At 41.8% G+C, this 17,019-nt stretch overlaps 1 protein-coding gene across 3 annotated transcripts; it reads right to left on the bottom strand.

Moving 5' to 3' along the window:
• Positions 1 to 2,703: 2,703 nt before the first annotated feature.
• On the bottom strand, positions 2,704 to 16,259 carry nlrc3l1 (NLR family, CARD domain containing 3-like 1). 3 transcript variants are annotated; one of them, XR_007450588.1, is made up of 8 exons: positions 16,210 to 16,259; positions 13,289 to 13,567; positions 11,390 to 11,491; positions 11,117 to 11,194; positions 10,904 to 11,012; positions 10,555 to 10,795; positions 4,019 to 6,869; positions 2,704 to 3,006 (listed from the first exon to the last, which is right to left on the bottom strand). XR_007450588.1 is itself a non-coding variant. In XM_049591816.1 (7 exons), exons 2-7 carry the CDS (start codon positions 13,468 to 13,470, stop codon positions 5,296 to 5,298), a joined length of 2,286 nt encoding a protein of 761 aa, XP_049447773.1. In that variant the 5' UTR covers positions 13,471 to 13,567; positions 15,427 to 15,451; the 3' UTR covers positions 3,981 to 5,295. The 3 variants fall into 3 exon arrangements, 1 of the variants encoding a protein (XP_049447773.1); XR_007450587.1 differs by lacking the exon at positions 16,210 to 16,259 and adding an exon at positions 15,427 to 15,451; XM_049591816.1 differs by lacking the exons at positions 2,704 to 3,006; positions 16,210 to 16,259 and adding an exon at positions 15,427 to 15,451 and having other exon boundaries at positions 3,981 to 6,869.
• Positions 16,260 to 17,019: the final 760 nt, after the last annotated feature.

Raw genomic sequence — 17,019 nt, 5'->3', positions numbered from 1 at the left:
TATGATTTAAAGAGGAGGAATGTCACTGTCTACCAAACGAGGTCTCTAAATGCATTTAGCCATACTGATAGGTTTGTTTCGGCTGTGCCAGATGTTATCTTTGAAACTACTTTTTACCTACGAAATAGTCGCCATGAAACTATTGACAGTGTTCTGAGGATTATTGTGAGTTTTTAAAGTCACACATTGCTGGATTCTATGCACTACTATTAAAATTTAACTCCACTGTATTGAATTGGCAAAAGAAATCTCAGAGGTGCATATCACAAAGCTTGGCCAAATGAAACCCAATCTATTGGTATGGCTAATAAGAGAGAAAAGGTTTTGGTCATATTTAGTGCTGTTGGGACAAGTTTGCATCAAGGGCTTTCTGCCAGAAAGGGTTTTCTTGGTCAGGGTTAAGGGAAACAAATGTGGTTTGGGGTTAAAATGAACTGATCTCTGGCAGAAAGCCTTCTAAGTAAACTTCTCCTCTGTGCATATTTGGTTAACTGTTCTGAAATTGGAGTGGCCCAGGAAGCACAAACCAAAGCTACGATTTGAGTTAGTAACTTGAATAAAACCGTTAATTCAAACTGAATTTGATCAGAAGAGGAGAGAGTGATGATTCAGTCAATGTGAGTGCTGATGTCTTATTTTATGTGATCTGTTCAATCCAAGGACCCTTTATATGTGTATTTTCTAGTCATACGTTGCTGGAAGATGGTTGGTTTTTGGAGGTACTGGTCACAGTAAATGGCTCATAATGTCAGCTGTCTTTTACTTGGATCTCTCTCTCTCCAAACCCACACAGTGAAGGGACCGTGTACAACAAGGCTAACATGATCATTCTGTTTTTTTGTCAATGTTTTGATCAAGATCAGTTAATAAATGTCACATGGTTTAGATTGTGTGCGGATGTATTTATTCACGCATCCTTGAGGTTTATTTTGCCAACATTTAAAACATTGACCACTGGGTGACATATACTGGGACGATTGGTATCACAAGATAGAGAGTGGTAAATTAGTCAGCAGTTTTGGTTTATGTAACCAGTGTGTGTGTTGACTAGTTAGCGAGGAAATCCCCACGTACGGCATGTCCAAGTCTGAAGTGGGCGTAGGGAAGTGAATTACGGTTGTGTATATATAGTAATCCCAAACAGGCAGTCAACAGCAAAGAGGTCTCACTGGAGGAATCAAAATGAGCCTGTTGTCCGTGATCAAAGGTAGTAATACTTTGTGAGACCAGCATCTGTCAGTTTCTTACTGTATTATGGCATTGGTTGTGACTGTTGTATCTCTGCAGCTTTCGGATCTCTGTGTCTGCTGGTTGTGGATGGATTTCCAGGTACGGTATAATTTGTGGGCAACACAAATGCAATTTTATTTTTGTGCTAACCTAAAATTCTCCTTTAGTTTCTGAAGGTGAATCTCCAAAGATCATTGGGCCAGAACACGTCAAAATAAGAGCTCAGCCAGGTAACACTTCTGCACATAAATGACCAACAAGTGTTTTTACAGCTTACAGAATCTGTTACTGGGTATTTTTATAATGAAGCTATTTGGAAGGGTTCCTGTATATGTGTTGGAGCTATGTCATATTGTGTATGATGGGTCTGGATGTGTCCTGGCTTACAGGTGATCAGCTGTTTCTTCACTGTGAAGCAACTGCAAACTGTGAAGATGTGGCACTCATCTATTGGCTCGTCAACGACTCCTTCCCTGAAGACACCCCCAGCAATAGCAGAATAGTAGAATTAGATGAGTGAGTATTATGAGTTTTCACTTTAATGGAAATAACCTTGACAGAGCAAGAAAAAAAAGACAAAATGAAGGATTCTGAAACAAGCCCGTGACTAATGCAGTACTTTGTTTCAGATCATCTCTAGACGATGGTGCGATCCTACAGAGGAGTTTGCTGTTGAAGAAAGTCACGCCAGAGGACCTCAAATCCACCTTCACCTGTGTCGTGACAAACGCTACTGGAATGACTCGGAAGAATGTAACGTTAACAGCAGCAGTTACCAACGACTGTCATGGAGGAAAAAAGAGAAAACATGGCAGGTTAACGCTCTGAGACATGTTTGACTTGCAAGCAACGTTCACAAGAGCCAACTGTATCTGTGAATGTGCTATTCTGTGCCATACTGTTGGTTTGAGAAAACTCTGCACAAGAAAAGTACAAAACTTGGGGTGCATTTGGTTCCACAATAGTGGATCTCTTTCCTATGATGGGTTCCAATCAGTGAGACAAGCTGTGTTAAAATGTAAGAAGCCACTCCTTTTGATCCTTTGGGAGGGAAAACTAGAGTGAGAGCAAACATTAACTGGAGTGCATTACTGTCCTCTCCTGGTAAAGATTTCATGCATTTTGAGAACCACCATGTTTATCCAAGAAACACAACGTCCAGAGGCAACACTTGTGGAACTGCATGCACCCTAAATTACTGCCATTGAGATGACTCTACTACACAAAGCTAATATTTACTGACTGCAGAATATATATAGAATATTGTAACAGTTAATTGCTGAGCTATTTGCTATGATTGTGCATCATTTCAGTGTCTGTGTTCGTTGGCAATAAATACACATGGTTTGCTAAGAGAGTTTTCCTCTATTCATTTTAATCCAAACCACATTTTTTTCTTAACCTTACCCAGAAATTGCTTTCTGGTAAATTTCTCTCAACAGCCAATAAGGCATCTTGAAAGTGTATATTCTTGGAGCATATGAAAATATACTCATAATGAGACAAAGTCAAATCAGTCAATTCATCCACAAACTCCTCTGGGGTTTGAGGTTTATTATTAGTGTTGCCACCTTTTTCCAATGGGTATCACTGTCAGTAGTATCATAACCTGTATAACATACACTGAGATCAACACTTCCATGTGTGACTGGTGGGTGATTAGTGGGATTTAAGTGCAAATGCTTACAGTACAGAAACTGTAAGCACTGCAGCTCTTAAATGTGATTACTGATTTACAAACCAAAACATTAAAGGATAACTTTGGTATTTTTCAACCTGGGCCCTATTTCCCCATGTGTATGTGTGCGTATGATTCATAGGTACAACTCGTTCTAAAATTGGTTCAGTATTGAGGGAGGCGGATGCAGCCGGCAGCCACGAAACGAACTAAAACGGTAACGGGGGCAAATGCATCCCGTATATATATTTGCGCATTAAAAGTGCTTTTTTTTCGCCACTGACCGGTTCAGATCGCCAGTGCTATCTCTGTAAAGAGCATATTATAGCGACCCTGGGGCAGTGTGCTATGAGTGGAGTCAGCTGTCAGTCAGTGTTGGAGCAGAGATGGGGAGGGCTGCCCCGCTGGGTACTGTAAGTGAGTATGTGTGTATGAAGTGTGTATGTTACGCTAGAAGAGTCAGAGTTTGGGATGGAGTCGTTTATGTGCTACCTCCTGGAGTGTTACCGGAGTTTATGGAGTGCTCAAATAAACGGGCCTTTTTCCCCGAACGCAAGAACAGGATGTCGCACAACACTCCGTACAGCTTTCATAGGCTGCCTTTGTCGGACGGCGAGATGCTGAAGTTGTGGCTAGTTGTGCTACAAATGGATGCTAACACTCCTGTCCAGACACTGCGCCTTGCAGACCATCGGGTCTGCAGTGCTCACTTCTCCCAAGATGACTACTGCCAGCCGAAGAAGAGAAGACATCCAATCCCGAAACACCTCTTCCTCAAGAAAACGGCTGTCCCACGAGTAGAGAGAGCTACAGACACAGTGGAGCAAAGCTCGTGACATCACACAGCCCACAGGAGGTGAAGGGTCAGGGAAACGCTTAGTATGCTATTTAGAGAGATAGCACTGGCGATCTGAACCGGTCACTGGCAAAAAAAAGCACTTTTAATGCACAAACTTATACGGGACGCATTTGCCCCCGTTACCGTTTTAGCTCGTTCAGCTCCCGGCTGCATCCACCTCCCTCAATACTGAACCAATTTTAGAACGAGTTGTACCTATGAATCATACGCACACATACACATGGGGAAATAGGGCCCAGGTTGAAAAATACCGAGGTTGTCCTTTAAAGCTGAAGTTGGTACATTTCATGCAAAAATCACTTTTATCGTATTTGCTGAAACTGTCTGTATATTCACACAGCACTAAATGAGACATCATCTATGAAAACAAATCATATTTGTAATGGTCTGCTGCCTGGGAATGAAAACAACCAATTAGAGCTGAGGAGTCTTTAACACAGATGTCAATCACTGCTTGTGACCTGCCGTCAAACTAGGCAGCGCTCACAAATGTAAGTCAAGATTGTGTCACTGCATTGCCTATTTCTCAAATGTTTACAGAATTATATTTTAGCGTACTGTTAAGCTTAAAATAAGAAAGTTGCTGCAGCCAGTGGGTGGTGCTTGGTACATGGAGCTTGGGATGACTGTTTCTAACATGGCAGCTGGTTTACACAATGTCTTACTCCCGAGGCAATGCAGTAATCAGCGCTGTCTAGTTTGACTGCACAAGCAGTCACTGACAGCTGCGTTAGGACTCATCAGCTCTGATTGGTTATTTTAGGTGCGCCGTGGTAGTTTCTATCAAATGCTACTAAAAGCAGCACAAAGACAAGGTGGGACATGATTTTTTTTTCAGACTGTCTGCCTGATTTACTTCTTTCAGAGTATAGTGACAGTTCAAGCAAAGTTACTGTCATAAAAGTTACCAACTGTAGCTTAAATGCAAGCAGCCAACAAGCAATAATTTGTGATCAGCAACACTTAAAAGTACAAAATAATTCAGTTCTAACATATTTTCAGTTCTGCCATAAAATTTTGGTTTAGAGCAAACATCATAATGCTTATGATATTGTGTTAAAAACACAGTGTAAAGAAATATTAGACATTTTAAGAAGCATGTCATGACATATCAAGCATGAGCTAGCACCACAGGAAATAATTAATAATGTCCATCAAAAACATTTGATTGTATGAAAACGGAAAAAAAATAAACTCCCAAAATAAGGCCACGTAATATCTTTCAGCTTCTTTAAATCTATATAAACACACATCAGCTCACACCAAACCTGAAGGGATTCTGTTTTCACATCACTGGTACATCAGTATACTGCTGAACTGAACAGAAGTTATTATGTTTTTAACTGTTCTAAAGCTCCATTAGTGCACATGTTGATTGATCGGGAGAGAAACCTGTTCCTCCACATCTGGAACAGTTTTCCTCCCATCAGAATTCAGCGGAAGCCTTGACAATTATTTTGCATCAAAATGATTAAGCGCAGTGATCACTGTTTAAAAGAGTCGGATCAACTGATGCTGCCTCTGAGGCTCACACTCCCAGCTCGTCCAGGCAGCACTGCAAGTTGCTATTTCTGCCAGGATACTCATTTTCTCTAATCCTCTTCCGGATGAGAGCAGCGGCATCTTCAATGAATGTTGGCCACTTTACAGAAGATGTGCAGAATGGCTGGAGAAGCTCCAGGTTGGTCTTAACAGCCATGCCAAACAGGAAACGCAGGAAGATGTCCAGTTTGCCGTCCTCATACGGCAAGCTTCTGTCCACAGCGCTCTTGTACAGCTCCATCACTTTGTGTGCCTTGAATATTCCCCTGACCTTGTCTTTCAGTTGGTGCTCAAAAATGTTCTTCCCCTGATTTGTGAAGGTGAGAAACACGTAAAGGGCAGCCAGGTACTCCTGCATGGTGGGGTGGATAAAGCTGATGACTTTATCCTGATAGAAAACCATTGTCTTTGTGATGTATTGCATGCACAGACCGCTCTTGATCACTGTCTCCGTGTCATCCACTCCATGCTCTTGCCACTTAGGCTTCTTGAGCTTGAACTGGCCTTGTTCCAGCATGCTGAAGGCCAACTTTCCAAGTTTCATGAGGAAGTCTCTCTCTTTATCTGGGCTACAATATCGAGCTCTAAATGTGTGTTGCTGACGTGTGAGTACAAGCATCAACTTTGTGTACATGTAGGTGATGCTCCTTGGCACTTCTGCCCCTGTTCCCTGTTCTTTAAATATGTGCTGGTGCTCATCAGCCACCAGTGAGCAAAACAAGGGCAGGTAGCACATGATGCGGAGGGTTTTGGAGGAGTTGATATACGCAATAACTCGAGCTGCTTGATTTGGGTCCTTAAATCTCTTCCTGAAGTACTCCTCCCTTTCAGAGTCAAGGAAACCACGCACTTCTATCTGATCACGAAGCGTATCCCAAGGGATGCAGCGCTTTACTGGCGGCCGGGAGAAGAACACAAATAGGGCGCGGTAGAGCATCCTATTTCTGAGGAGGTTGACCACGAGGATGTTCAGGGTGGTGGCCTCTGTGTGGTCCCCGACAAGCGTAGTGTTTTGAAAGTCAAGCGGGCCATCGTACTCATCGAGACCGTCAAAGATAAACATTAGCTTGCAGTCGTCGCTTCTATAATCCTGTTCCGTCAGTTTTTTTGTTTCTGGGTAGAGTGTTTGAATTATATCCACGAGGGACACCTCAGAATCCTCAAACTTTTTGAGTTCTCTGAACGGCAAAGGAAACAAGAAGGACACATGTTGGTGGGAACGCTCTTCAACCCAATCAAGGATTAACTTTCTGATTGCCATAGACTTCCCTGACCCCGCCGCTCCTGTGACCAGCAATAACTTTAAGCTTGATTGCTCGAGCCTTTCAGCACTCAAGATATCCCCAGTAGAAAGCAGCTTCCCTTCCTTGTGGTTGGTGTCCAGCTTTTCTATGGTCAGGACCTCATGTTCACGATTTGGGCCATTATTGAATGTTGAGGTTATGTGGAGATTAGTAAAGACATCATCAAGAGGCCTTTTCTCTCCCTGCATGGCCCAGTCCTCATGCACTTTGCCATACATCCTCTTCAGAGTCTCCTTTAGCTCGTGACGTACTTCATCTGAAAAAAAAAGGAAAATGCAAACGTAAATGATTCTCTCATTTCTTTCAAAACTTGGTGGCCTTTATTGAAAGTGCACTTTGACCAACATCTCCTTTGCCTTGTGAATACATATTATCCCTATCTTTTGTTGAGAATACATAAACAACCCTTTACAGAAAATCATGTTTTTACAGGGTTAATACAGACATAAAATGAAATTCAAGGACTTCACATTTCTTTTTCAAGCACTATTTTTTTCCATTTTCAAAGACTTCACTCAAAGCTAGAAATTAATTTTTAAACATAATGTTTTATTGAACATAAACAAATGATGTGATCAATGTGTGATGGGTTACTTAAAACTCTTTTCATGCATAACTGTATAAAATCCGTAAAACAAGTGAATGGAATGAATTAAGAGAGCTGTGCTGCTTATACTACTATAATGAACCACTTCCTCATGCTACAAGAAGTTTCAATTCAGATAAGGTATCAAGGGGGAGAGCGTCAGCGTAACCATAGAAACTCACTACAATTGAACTCCCACTTCTGCAGCATGTAGCATCCTCCTGCCTGCCCCACACCTACTGCCTGCCCCACACCTCCTGCCTGCCCCACACCTACTGCCTGCCCCACACCTCCTGCCTGCACAAGGCTCAATAGAAGAGGGAGAAACCCTGCTGCACTTGCCTGTTATCAGACAGATCTGTCGACTCATTACAAAAGGAGTATAAATTATGAAGAAAGGAAAAGTCTTCATTAAAATAGAAACATCTGAAAGTGGCACGTAGGAAAAGCTGAATTTCTAATTCTGAGCAATTTTGTTATAATGACGTTAGTCTGAGTGGGCGGAAGTTCGCTGCATAGATCAGCCTCTCATTGTGTGGAACGAGCCACCCGCTGAAGTCCCGCCCTACCACCTCCGGTTGCAGTTTTCAACACGTCCTTTACTAACTTTTGTGGTGTCTGATCTTGCGGGGATGTAGCCATTTTTCTGCCATGGTTCACGTCCTGTAGGCGATATTTTTGTGGGCATGTTACACCAAAACCTGTTTCCCCCCGGCAATATTTTTGCAAGCACACCGTTGCTGTGGCACCGCCCAGAACGATTGTGATTGGTTGAAAGAAATAAAAAAAGGCGGGGCGTTTTTTTCTCCAATCTTAAAGTGAGAGTCGGCCCAGCCAGACCTTTCTTTTCTTGAGAAAGGTCTGGTGAGCGAGACTATAATGACATGAACAAAATTTCAGTCAAACTATATATGATGCAGTTTATTTATTCACTTTTTAAGGACTTTTTAAGCCTTTTGTTAAAAAGGAGCTACTTTAAGGGTTATTTAAGCACCCTGTTTAGACCATGTAACATGTCCCTATGTTTTTTTTTTATATGCTACAACATACAGTACAGGCCAAAAGTTTGGACACACCTTCTCATTCAATGCGTTTTCTTTATTTTCATGACTATTTACATTGTAGATTCTCACTGAAGGCATCAAAACTATGAATGAACACATGTGGAGTTATGTACTTAACAAAAAGGTGAAATAACTGAAAACATGTTTTATATTCTAGTTTCTTCAAAATAGCCACCCTTTGCTCTGATTACTGCTTTGCACACTCTTGGCATTCTCTCCATGAGCTTCAAGAGGTAGTCACCTGAAATGGTTTCCACTTCACAGGTGTGCCTTATCAGGGTTAATTAGTGGAATTTCTTGCTTTATCAATGGGGTTGGGACCATCAGTTGTGTTGTGCAGAAGTCAGGTTAATACACAGCCGACAGCCCTATTGGACAACTGTTAAAATTCATATTATGGCAAGAACCAATCAGCTAACTAAAGAAAAACCAGTGGCCATCATTACTTTAAGAAATGAAGGTCAGTCAGTCTGGAAAATTGCAAAAACTTTAAATGTGTCCCCAAGTGGAGTCGCAAAAACCATCAAGCGCTACAACGAAACTGGCACACATGAGGACCGACCTAGGAAAGGAAGACCAAGAGTCACCTTCTGAGGATAAGTTCATCCGAGTCACCAGCCTCAGAAATCGCAAGTTAACAGCAGCTCAGATCGGAGACCAGATGAATGCCACACAGAGTTCTAGCAGCAGACCCATCTCTAGAACAACTGTTAAGAGGAGACTGCGAATCAGGCCTTCATGGTCAAATAGCTGCTAGGAAACCACTGCTAAGGAGAGGCAACAAGCAGAAGAGATTTGTTTGGGCCAAGAAACACAAGGAATGGACATTAGACCAGTGGAAATCTGTGCTTTGGTCTGATGAGTCCAAATTTGAGATCTTTGGTTCCAACCGCCGTGTCTTTGTGAGGCGCAGAAAAGGTGAACGGATGGATTCCACATGCCTGGTTCCCACTGTGAAGCATGGAGGAGGAGGTGTGATGGTGTGGGGGTGTTTTGCTGGTGACACTGTTGGGGATTTATTCAAAATTGAAGGCACACTGAACCAGCATGGCTACCACAGCATCCTGCAGCGACATGCCATCCCATCCGGTTTGCGTTTACTTGGACGATCATTTATTTTTCAACAGGACAATGACCCCAAACACACCTCCAGGCTGTGTAAGGGCTATTTGACCAAGAAGGAGAGTGATGGAGTGCTGCGGCAGATGACCTGGCCTCCACAGTCACCGGACCTGAACCCAATCCAGATGGTTTGGGGTGAGCTGGACCGCAGAGTGAAGGCAAAGGGGCCAACAAGTGCTAAACACCTCTGGGAACTCCTTCAAGACTGTTGGAAAACCATTTCAGGTGACTACCTCTTGAAGCTCATGGAGAGAATGCCAAGAGTGTGCAAAGCAGTAATCAGAGCAAAGGGTGGCTATTTTGAAGAAACTAGAATATAAAACATGTTTTCAGTTATTTCACCTTTTTTTGTTAAGTACATAACTCCACATGTGTTCATTCATAGTTTTGATGCCTTCAGTGAGAATCTACAATGTAAATAGTCATGAAAATAAAGAAAACGCATTGAATGAGAAGGTGTGTCCAAACTTTTGGCCTGTACTGTATATCGTGAGCAAAATAAGCAGTCAAGCCCTGGCTGAGCATTTCTGGTTGGAACTGCAGTGTACCGATGAAAGTCTCAAAACCATGGATTGTGACTTCCAATATCTGTTATGTCGCACACCACAAAAGTCATCTTGCCAACTGAGGGGTATCGGAGGAGAAGGAGGTGCACCTCTGCATTGGTATTTAGTAATTTAAGTTTAATTTTCACAATTGGGAAAAAGGTTTACACGCGCCTGTTAGATCATGTAGACAACAAAGGCTCATGTTAACTAGTGCCGATTACAAGCAGAAGTTTGTGTGTTTAATGAGGAGAGTCGAAGGTGAGCAGGTACACTCAAACTGTCGGGAAACAGCTGAGGGGCAGGACTCATTTGCATATCTGCGCATACAAAATGGGCCAAAGGTATAGAGTTATATCTAAGCTATTTAAGGTGTGAAGGGATGTTTTTCATCATTTTTTTAAATCAATGCCCACAAAAGAACTTTAAAGAAACACACATGCCACAAACGTGGTCTCCTATTACTTAAATTCATCAAGAATTTTCTCAATTTTTGGATTCTTCGTTCACCATAGGCCTATGAGAACTCTGACACAAGTTGAGTAATTAATATAGCGATGGTCATTTGGGGTCAATGTTTTTTTAACAGTGATAACAAGTTAATAAATATGAAAGCATACTCACTTCTGATGCACAAAGTCTGGAGAAAATCAATGACATTATTTCGCTCCATTTCCTCAAGAAGGGTTCTGGTGATCTGCAAAGACACCTCCAGGTCATAACACTCAAGTAACCGGTCCACAAGGTCCACCATGTCCATGCCTTGGGGAGGAGTGTTGAATGACTGTGGGTAACGCTTCCACAGCATCATCTTGAATCTCTTGAAGTCTGCTTCAGTCAGCTTCCCAAGGGTTGCACAAATAGCCTGATTCCAGAGAAAGGATAAAATTCAGTGTTCTCATTTTCAACAAGAGAATATTTTCTACACCATTTCTTTAAAAGAGATGAAGACAAAAGGGAAACACAGACTAACCTTAAAAGTGAAAGCCACTGTCAGTGAGGGATGCCTGATCGCATTTGGGTCTTGGATTAACTCAGGTGTGTCAGAAGGCTCTGAGACTGCATCATCGTTGCTTTTAACCCTGGTGAGGCCACAGTGGAGAGATTTAAGCATATATTAGTGTCAGTTTAGTATGTAATCACACACACTAACATGCAAGTGCCATGACTTGGGTTTATATCTTACCTGGGGATTCTTTTTTCACAGTCGTCACTGTCAAAGGAGTAGCAGCTTGAGTATGAATCTGCTCTGTCCAGCTGGACCCTAAAACATGATGACAAGAGGGTCTGATTCAGTGTAACCACAACATGTCATTAGTTTTCCAATGACAGTAACAACAAGATATGGTATATTGAAAGGTACATGCTACGAGCACAGCTGCTTCATGGGTTTACTGGGATGAATACATCAATTTATAGACTGATATAAGCTTTGCTGAATACTCTGTCTTGTTTGTACCTCGTAGAGGATCCATCGTCGACATCCATGGTGCTTAAGTTCTCCTCACTTGTCATTGAATTGTAGCTCAGAGCTGGAGCAGAGGCCTGGTCCACATAATGCCTGAAAAAGTGACAGTTTTTTAATTGCTTACTTGCCACATAACAAGTAATCACATGCTTCCATAGTGCAAGCCAGATACGCAGCCAATTTTACCCTTAGTGCTCTTTCTCAAGCAGCACCAAGGCTGTCAGTGTACATGGTATTTGAACTGGGGACTACAAAGACTTAGGACAAGCATGGACTTATTTTAATATTTTTTTCCTTTTCGTGGCTTTGTATTGATTCTGCAGACACTTAACATGTATCTTTTGTGAGGTATGTGGTGACAAGAACACTCAGGCTTTAGTAATGACACATCTTATCTTTCTGTGAAAACTGGTGAGGTAACTGTTAACATACAGCAACAGATACAGATACAGACAAAGACAGGTACACAACGCCCCCTCAAACCTGGTACACAGACTGTTGTTATAAGATATTTAGATAACTCAATAAACCTATTTCTTAATTTTTTGTGCATGCTTCATGTTTTTCAAAACCACATCAAAGGGAAAACGACAACCATCAAACACAGGTGGAGAAGCAGGATTTAACATGATACATTCATCTTATTAAATCCAGGTATATTACACCCCATTACCCATATTTTTAACTCATGGTGAATGGTAATGCAACATAAAAGTGGACCAGATGTACATATATATATATATAGTGTGTCTTCCTCATGAGGCCCTGGAGTTTGAGGGTTCTGCAGATCCCCTCTATCTCAGTCTCATTGATCCCCCGATTCTTCATGATCTGTTAATTGTGCCGGGTCTAAAAGATTGCTTTCACTTGCCTCTGCGGCAGCTGCTCCTCTCATCCATTGACCTGATCTGATCAACTCTGACCGGATCAACTGATTAATTATCCACCCTGCAACTCAAACTCAACAAACTGCTGCTGGGGAAAAAAAAGACCTCATGAGGCGCTGCATTCACAGTGCCGCAAATCATCAGAATTTAGACAGTCGTCAGGTACCGCCTAGTCTCGCCACCAGACAAGCAGAGATCGCCGCCTTCTGATAGTCTGGGGACACTCCTTTCTAAAGTGTGTTTAACACACCAGCGAAAACGGCCGGCAACAAAGCAACGCTTCTTGCATTTTTTAAAAGGACACGCCCTCCCGGAAATGTGCGCTGCCCCTTTTCTCGTCCGCAAGGAAACAAACACACCGAAAGCTTGAAAATGGATGCCGAGATATTTAACTCCGTTTTATCAAACGTGTGCTCAGTCCACAAGATTGTGGAAATGAAGGACTTACAGCGACTTGAGCCATTTTGTACTGCTACACGTGTTTCTAGTCGGACTATGTTTACGAGCACAAGAGTTCAGCGAGCCACAAAGCACCGCCCTGCGGATTTACTACTGGTTCTGCAATTTGGTTTACATTGTTTTTTTAAACTCTGAAATTGTATCCGCCCATCTAAACACAAAATCATGGAGAAAGTCATCAGTCTTTAGTTAAGCAAAGCGTCTAAAGACTGACTTGTGAGTCTAGGTACCGCCACACGAGGATTCTAATTCTGTGGGAAACACTGCACATCTGTACATTTTGACTGTTTTCTTACTTTATGACAAATTAAACTTTAAACTTGCATTTAAACGTCAGGGAAAATCAGTCATTAGAAACATCCCAAGAAAGTAATATTGACTTTGTACTCTACCACCTTTAGAAAGCAAATGAAAGGACAGGGCTAGTTGTTGTTTTTCAACTTCAGATATATTGTCAGTCTTCTCCATAAAAATACTACCCAGAGTAATTACCCTACAGTGAGAGAGAGGACCCCTGGGGCTTGTAAATGAAAAATGTCAGTACCAGTGGCTGGTATCCATTGGACTCGGTCCCAGGTCCAGAGAAGGTCTTCTCTCTGGGATGTCGTAGAGCTCGTCATCTTCACCTTCATCAGGCACACTCTGTGCTCTACCAGATACTGCATCCCCAATGGAAGAGCTGCCTGATGGCGTGGCTATCGCCTCCAATTCACTGTCATCCATCATGTCATAGAAAGGGTCAGCCCAACACTAACATGATGAGCTCATTCAGTGAGAAATTTCTTTCCCCAGGGAGGGTCTCAGGACAGTAACTTGTCTGTACCTGCAGAAAAACAAACATGGGTAAAATATAACATGTCAGTTAATAAATTCTTTATCAGGGTGTAAAAGAAACTTTACACCAAACCAGATTTTCAGGTTTCTTCTGTTGGAGCTTATTCACCCTGTGACTGCACTACATTATGATACTGCACATTTACAAATGCTTATTGCACAGATGTAATGGTAGACACAGAACAGAAAATTTAACTAATTTAAAAAAGCACAACAGAATTATCATTTAACCTTTCACAGATCTACAGTAGTGTAAAAGTCTTACTCTAGGATGCAGACGTTTGTGTCTGTTTGTTACTGTTATAAACTTGCTGAATGATAATTTTATAATGTGACAGTGCTGTTTTCATCTAACGTGCTGTTGTATGAGATTCTGAGACCATTCTGAGGAAAAGAAGTCTGTGTTTAGCATTCTGCACACTTAAACTGTGTGTTGCTGCTCTGTTGTGAAAACTGAGCCAAATCAATTGTAAAATTGACAACACATGAACTGTAAGACACAACCACCCGTGTTTCAAAAGGAACACACACGCATGTGGGAAAGGGAAAAACTCCTCATATTTAATTTGGGACCCCTCTGAGGGCCCCAGCACCCAGTTTGGAAACCACAATAATCTAAGTTTAGGTCTGAAGTTTTTTCCCTCCAGATTACACAGCTGATCTTTTTTCCTTCCTCATATTAACCTGCTTCTGGCCCACTCTGGAGATTCACCATCATATCCGTCATGTATTAAATAGTCAAAAACTGAGGCTGCATATCTCTCAGCCTGACTGACGGACACACCAAGGGAAACAAAGGTAACAACTTTTGTTTGCAACTGTGACATGTCCTCGTTTTGACATTTATTGGTATTTCAGCTCCACTCTTCCGCTGTTGTGCCGTGAAAAGCATGCACGTGAGCACGGTGCCCAGAGAGGCAGTTAGAGCTACAGGCTACAATGAGGCTAAAAACAGAGTTCAAATGAGATTTTTCCAAACAACTTTTTATGTCGGGGCTTCAGGACACTTGGATCACTACGGATGAGCAGTATGGAGATATTTTGTGGTTTCAATTATGTGTTTTTGGACATTTGAATCTGGGGCGCCGTCAGCCTCCATTAGGTGGAGTTGTGTTGCTACCTCCTCTCCCCTTGGATCTCCGCAAGGGATGTGAGGACTCTAAAACTTCACCTGAGCCTCCCTCGGCATATGGGTGAGTAGATAATGGCTGAATTTTCATTTTTGGGTGCACTATCCCTTTAAACTGTGTGTGTGTGTGTGTGTGTGTGTGTGTGTGTGTGTGTGTGTGCTTCATAACTTGTGACTAGGGCCCCTCATAATAGTGTGCACAGGGGCCCATTGTAACTACCTTTTTTTTTTTTTCTTAAGCCATCTTTTTTTGCAAAAAGTGGTTTACAGTTCAGATGTGACTTACAGAATGGAAATATGTAACAGTGAACGAACATATAAAATACAAATAAGGACAAATGAAGCTTTGCCAGGGGAGGCTTATAAGTTATTGAATTAGGTTTTTTACTGTTGAATTTACATTTATGAATGTGGAATTAACAACAGAATTAATACATTTATAATGAAATACATATTTTCTTTGCTTTGACTTCTATAAAAGCAAAATACCACATTCTCCCACAGTAAGGCAAAGTCTTTATAAATATGGTCAATGACAAATCTGCTGAAGTTTTGCCAAAATGTTCTGGTGTGTAAGCAATACCAAAAGAGGTGCAAAACAGCTTCTGGGTGGTCTTTACAAAAAGAACAGTTTGTATTGATGTGTCTCTTTTAAATTTAACCATGTAATGATTAGCAGGGTAATATCTGTGAATTATTCTGAACGACACTTCTTTCACCTTGTTCACTATCAGGTATCTGTGAGGAATCATCCAGACTTTTTTCCAGTCAATGTTGTTTACAAATCGGTTCCAGTAAAACACGACATTTGGAATGGATACAATTTCTTTCTGAAACAAAGCACGAATATTCTTATTATTTCGAGGAAGTTTAGAAAAACAGATTTTTCCAACAGGTGATTGAGCCACAGCGGGGAGGGAGACAGGAGTGGGTGGAGGTCTGCCAGTATTTCTAAAAAGGGTTATTGAGCTTGATGGAATGGCGTCAAATACAATAGCAAATTCTCGTGGCGTAACTGGAATATTACATGTTGATAGAAACTCTCTTTAAGAGAGAAGTCGCCCCTCTCCGCTGAATCCCATTGTAACTACCTTACGCCACTGAACCCAGTGACTGTGACGTTATAAAATAAACCAGATCTTATCTCAAACCCTGGACACCGCATTATCCAGAGGTAAACACTATCCGACGAGGAAACAGACTTCGATATAACAACTACCAAATAACATAAGCGAGGTTTAATGATTGTGATTTACGTTTAACCGAGGCAGCGTGTTTATAACTTTGAATTCAGGAATTAGATTACGATGAAAGACCGCAGACTGTGTGTGACACACTGGCGCACCATGAAGGCTCAAACTGTGAACAAGGCACGTGAGTTTTACCCAAAATTATAACATTACTTTCATAATGGTCCGTAATGTAAACATAAACGCCCTAGTAAATACATAAATACATTAATGCTACCTTCTAAAATGCACCACAAATAAAAGCTAACTTACCTTCAGTTGGATACAGGAAGTCAAAGTTTCTTCTTCTGTGTCGTCCTATCACGTGAGTGGCAAAACACTACAAGACAGACGCTGCCACCTGCAGGCCGGAAGTGTGAACAACATGCAGTCTGCTCAAACATGAGGCAGCTTTTCTAGGGGAGGAATGAGCAGTGGTGGAAGAAGTACTAAATTAAAGTATAAACTAGTCCATAGCCATTGGTAGCTGTGTCCCCTTCTACCTATGCCAGTCCTCAATGCCTATGTGCAGTTTCACATAGATTGACCACGTCAGTGAGTAGAAAAACGTGGGACAGACAGAATGACTGACTGACAGAATGACACACTGACAGTTTCCGTGATTATGTACAGCATACCATACCATGACTTAGTCATACCAAACATTAGAAACAACACCAACATTGGTCCACAGGGGGAGCCACAGCGATCGGTCGCATTTTAGCCATTTTGAAGCATTTTTCTGTTGTTATAGCGCCACCCAGTTGCCAATTAGAGTTAAATTTCTCCAGTCACCTTGAGGCATCCTGTTCTACATATCTACCAAGTTTAGTAAAAATCCATATGGCGGTTAGGCCTAGATAAGAAATGAGCTCTCTAGCGCCCCCATTTTGTTTGATGGGGTCAATAATGGAGGGGTCCCCTCAGATTATGTGTGGTCATATGCCTACAAAGTTGCGTGGTGATGGGTGAAACCCTTGAGATGTTCTACACCTTTATGTGATGAGCCACGCCCTCCGCAATATTCATTGCCTTATAGAAGCTCAGTTTTAGTAAGTTTTCCAACTTTTGCCAAGAGGGAAC

This window comes from Epinephelus fuscoguttatus, linkage group LG12 (assembly GCF_011397635.1).
Source record: "Epinephelus fuscoguttatus linkage group LG12, E.fuscoguttatus.final_Chr_v1".
Lineage (NCBI taxonomy): Eukaryota > Metazoa > Chordata > Actinopteri > Perciformes > Serranidae > Epinephelus > Epinephelus fuscoguttatus.
The sequence above is the reverse complement of the archived record's forward strand: the minus strand, read 5'-3'. Positions and strand labels throughout refer to the sequence as shown.